Raw genomic sequence first — 5,097 nt, forward strand, 5'->3', positions numbered from 1 at the left:
GCCTTCTTACACTGAGATGGGATGGTGTGAATTAGTATAAGACCTCACCTGAAAGGATTCCGTGTTCCCAGGAACACTAGGAAACGTAAAGGTTCATCAGTCAAGGGACCTGAAAAAACGAGAAAGGCGAATTGCTTCCTGAACAGTAGGAGTAACAGGAAGTCCATCATCAGAGCACATTTAGTTGGTGGCATGTAGTATTGGTCAGGTGATTCCCAAGCATGGCCAGAGTCTAAAGTGTGTTCAGGTTTGAAAATGAAGTAGGCAGTGAGTCCATGAACCATTTTATAAGACCGATTGCTACACATTAATATTCAAAGGCCAGATTTATCACGCGGGATTGAAATTACGAAAAGCAAACTGGAAGTAACCGTTGCTACAGGGGTCTAATGGGGGCGTATTTAGTGTCTCCTAACAGCCAATCCTAGCGCCAGCGCTTTCGAGGGGATGTAGCCGTGGAGAGACAGTGGCCAATGGCAAAGAAGACAGTGGATAGGGTGAGGGTGACCGGCGCGTGACGCATGGGCCACGTGCCGCAGGGAGGGCCGGGCTGAGGACCCGTAGCACGTTCAGGGTTCCAGCTGTTAGTCTGAACTGTAGCCGGCACTTCAGCGGACGCCAAACTTCGAGTCTCACCTGCCGTTAAACATCATGGAAGACTCTCAGAGTGAGCAACAGCGGGTGATACGACGCCACCACCGCGAGAAGAGCGAGCTGCAGGCCCGCATCCAGGGCATGAAGAACTCGGTCCCCAAGAGCGACAAGAAGAGAAGAAAGCAGTTGCTCCTAGACGTGGCCCGCCTCGAGGCCGAGATGGAGCAGAAACACCAACAGGAGCTGGAGAAGTTCCAAGAGAGCTTCCCTGCTAACAGCAACGTCGACTCTGTTACTGAAGATCTCGCCAAGATGGATCTGGAGAACCAGCCTCCCCGCCTGTCAAGGGCACGGAGAAGGCGCGAAAGAAGGGCGCGCCAGGAGAGGATTGCCGAGGCCGAGACGCAGCACCTGGCCAGCTTCCGCCGCGAGGAGGAGGAGAAGCTTGCCGCCATCCTAGGGTCCAAGAATCTGGAGCTGAAGAATATTCCGGCCGACGGCCACTGCATGTATCGCGCCATCCAAGACCAGCTGGTGTTCTCCGTGACTGTGGAGAGCCTGCGGAGCCGCACGGCCGATTACATGCGCAAGCACGTCGACGACTTCCTGCCCTTCTTCAGCGACCCCGACACCGGAGACGCCTACAGCCGTGAAGACTTCTTGAGCTACTGCGACGACATCGTGCGCAGCCCGTCGTGGGGAGGCCAGCTCGAGCTGAGGGCCCTGTCGCACGTCCTGCAGACCCCCATCGAGGTGATCCAGGCCGATTCGCCTGCCGTCCTCATCGGGGAGGAGTACACCAAGAAGCCTCTCACCCTGGTCCACCTGCGCTACGCCTGCAACCTCGGGGAGCACTACAACTCGGTGAAGCCGCTTGAGGCCGGAGCGGTGGGGGGCGCGGCCCCGCGGCTCTTCTAGGCCGGTCGCCATCACCGCCGCCGCCATGGCCGCTGCAGCTGGAGCCGTTGCTGCCGCCGCCACCGCCACCGCCGCATCTCCTCAGTAGGCTCCGTTTTTTTCCCTTCGGTTTTCTCGGGTTTTTTTCTTTCTTCGTTTTACTCGAAAGTCTCCCCCCGCAAATCTCCTCCCCGCCCCATCCCCCCACGCTGTCTTGCCTGGCGGTTCTATCCTCTTCTGCTTTGGGAGCTGGCGGGGGTCGGGGGCGCCAGGCTCAGGACCAGGGAGATACCTGTATTGTGCCACTTGAGGGGAGTAGGTTGGCCAGATTTTAAGCACTTCTGGCCCCTAAAGGTCTTTGCCTCCCTCGTTGACGAGTATTGGTCCTGTTGCACATCCGTTTGAGATAAAGACGGCAACTTGGTTTGATGCCTTCTTAACTTGGGAAAAACTAGTTTAGCTCGGAGTCTCCAGATTGCCCCCATGAATGCATTGGATGACTTAGATAAAGTTGGAGTCTCTGTGATCGAAATGCTCTGTGAATGCCTTTTGCTTTTTGGTTCTTTGGAGGGAAAAATGTATCGTGGACTGTTTCGGCGGTTGCGTTTTACCTCAGTTGGGCCATTCTGGAGATGCCTCAAGGTACAGACAAGACCTCCTCAGGTATTTTGTTTTGTTTTTTCAAACTTGTGTGGTTTGCAATTAATTTTACCTGCCTAGGATTTGCTGAATTCTACATAAAAGCGTTTGTTAAACTTAAAAATTAAATGTAGGTGCTAAGTAGAGAAATTGAATTTACAAAAACAGGTTAGATAAGGTTCAGTCTCAGATGTGAAAGATCTCAAGGTAATTTCCTTTATTCAAGAGAGAAAGGGCCATGACTTTATTCAACTAGTTGATCCACTTCATGATGTCTCCAACTGGTATGAAGCAAAAAGAGACACACTGACAGGCAGCCTAGTTTACTGTAAGGATGAGACTGAACTAGTAAGTTTTCTTTACTGTGAGACAGGCAAGGGTACAACTTTATTCAAGCAGTTGATCCAGTTTATTTCATCTAAAAGTGGTACAAAGTGTGAAAGATCTAAACTTAGCATATTTTCCTTAATTCTTAGAGACAGAAAATTGCTTTAAAAGATTTTAGGACATAAAAATAGTTGATCCTTTTTATTGTATCTATAACTAGCACAAGACCAAAATAAAAAGAGTAAGCAATCTACTTTTGTTGATAGTCAAGATTTGTTGATATCTTGAATTTGCCAATGGATTGGTAACAGTGAAATGATTTGCAATAAACAGTTTAAAAGTTTTTAAATCTTCAGATCCTGTATTTCAATGATGTTGCTTAAATAAATATTTTAAAAGTCCATTGTACTCACCAAATATTCTAAAACAAAATATATAAATTCAAAGAATTTTTAAAAATATTATGCAACTTGTTTTTAAAATAAAAGTTTTTAAAATACCTGGTTCTCTATTTTTGTGTAGCTGACTTAGTTTGTATACCAGGATCTACTTCAGCAGAGGAATCCTGGAGGGTTAGGGAGAGGAGTTGGGGAGCCAGATAAGGCTTTGGGGAGGAGAACTGGCCTGAGGTCTTGGTGGCAGCCGGGAGTGTAATGTTTCTCAGGAAAGGATGTAGGGAGGAATTTTATCTAGAGGCTGTCTGGAGTTGATGTTTCTGTGGAAAACATCATGAAATGATTTTATTTAGGGACGTTCTCATTGCTATGCATGAAAAAGAACTCTCACTTCCAATAATTGAAGAGTCAAGGGCTATCTGCCCGAGGGCAAAAGTGCCACCGTTTTGGGGTGGGGGCTTGGAGGTGGGAGGGTGTCCCCAAAAGGCAAATAGGGAAATCCTGCCAGATAGCTCACTCTGTATATGTGTGTCAGATAAATTTCAGATGGCCAGCTGGCTGAGAAGAAAGGCCACTGAGAAAATCAGGGATTGGGGTGCACTGTAAGTAGAAGGCCTTTTATAGGAGTGAGAATACTGGCTAGGGAAGAGAGACAAGGCCCAGAAGGGAAGCATAGTCTATAGAAGGGTGCCTAGCTGGGAAGGAGGATGGAAATCCTGGAAGGGGTCAGCGTGGAAGGAAGAATGGGACATGGCAGGGGAAAAGGACACAGACTGAGGAAGGGGACTGACTAGCTGATGAACATAGGCAGTAAAGACAGCCTGGGCAGAGGAAAGGACCTGCAAGGAGGGCAGAGGACAGAGGTGGACAAGGGGGGCCTGACTCGGGACCTCTGGCAAATGCTGGTGAAGGCCTCGAGAAATGGGAAGTGTGCCCTACTGGAGGGAGCTGCACTGGGTGGGGAAGGGGGCCTGGCTAGGGTAAGGGGGCATTGATGGAGGGGGCCAGGCATGATCTGAGAAAGGGGATCTGGCTGTGGGAGGATCCCTGGCAAGGAAAGTGGTCCAGGCTGGAGGCAAGAGCAGAGGTTGGTGAGGGGCTTCTGGTGGGAGAAGGTGGCCCAGCTGGGGTGTGGTGTAAAGGGAGGGGGAAGGAAGGGGACTGGAAACTAGGTCACATTCTGGGGAAGGGATCAGGGTTGGGGCTAAGAATGAGATCAGAAAGGAGGCCAGATGGGGACTGAGACACTGGGAGGAGGAGTAGACTGGTGAGGGGGCTACTCTTTGGGGAAGAAGGTCAGGCTGAAAGGCACACTGGCTGATAAAGGGGTCCATGGCTGTTGAATGGGGAAAGGCTGCACCAGGTTGCCTCTCCCTGGAGGGACACTTGTCTGGGAAAAGGGTCTGAAAGGAGATGGGGCCTTCCTGGGGAGAGAGGCATGGACTCGGAAACAGGGTCTGATGGGGGGAGAACTGGAAGGAGGAGGAAACCTGGCTGGTAAAGGAGCCACCAGGCTTAGAAGGGTGGACAAAGCTGGAAGAGTGGGTCCAGACTGGGGCAGGGGGAGGGAACACAACCTGAGAAGGCGGTTGGCTGGGAAAAGGAACCTGCCCCAGAAGGAGGTAGAGGCAGCAGAGGGGCTCCTTGCTGGGAAGTCAGGCGTAGACATAGGAGGGGGCTTGGATAGATCTGGGCATGGGCTGGAGAACAGCTATATGATATGGAAGCAATCATGGAAGGAGAAGGGAGCCTGGCTGGGACTGGGGAGATATCTGGGAGGTGCTGGCTCCAAGGCACTAGAGTGCTAGCTGGGAAAGGTGGCCTGGTGATAGAGGCTTTAGGTGGGCGAATGGGATCAGACAGGGGAAGTATGCTTCTCTGGAGACCCCATCAGGGAGTATCTTGAGAAAGAGGAAATAGGCAGAGAAGAGGGACAGAAGCTAACAGACAAGAGAACCTGGCTTTGGACTGGGGCATAGGGTGGGGAAATAGGTCTGGAGAGGAAGGAGATAATGGGGAACGGGGTGGTTAGGGAAAAAGACCTAGCTGAATTAGGGGGCAGAGGATGAGAAAGGAGTTCTTGGCTGTTAAAGTCAAGGGGGGGAGCCTGGGGAAGGACAGCTGGCCAGGGAAAGAAACCTGGCCGGGAAAGCTGGCAGAAGCTGGGGAGGACATAGGTTGGGGAAGGGATGCGGGAATGTGCCTGTCTTGCAAAGGGAGTACAGGTATGATAGGGTGGCACAAG

General features: G+C 51.2%; 1 protein-coding gene across 1 annotated transcript; it reads left to right on the forward strand.

Moving 5' to 3' along the window:
• The first annotated feature begins 527 nt into the window (after window positions 1-527).
• On the forward strand, window positions 528-2,914 carry OTUD6A (OTU deubiquitinase 6A). The gene has a single exon (XM_025466091.3). The coding sequence runs from the start codon at window positions 652-654 to the stop codon at window positions 1,510-1,512; it is 861 nt and encodes a 286-aa protein (XP_025321876.1). The 5' UTR covers window positions 528-651; the 3' UTR covers window positions 1,513-2,914.
• Window positions 2,915-5,097: the final 2,183 nt, after the last annotated feature.

The sequence above is a fragment of the Canis lupus genome, chromosome X (genome assembly GCF_003254725.2).
Source record: "Canis lupus dingo isolate Sandy chromosome X, ASM325472v2, whole genome shotgun sequence".
Lineage (NCBI taxonomy): Eukaryota > Metazoa > Chordata > Mammalia > Carnivora > Canidae > Canis > Canis lupus.

Coding starts and splice junctions, on each gene's coding strand:
- OTUD6A (XM_025466091.3), top strand. CDS start 652: ATGGAAGACTCTCAGAGTGAGCAACAGCGGGTGATACGACGCCACCAC.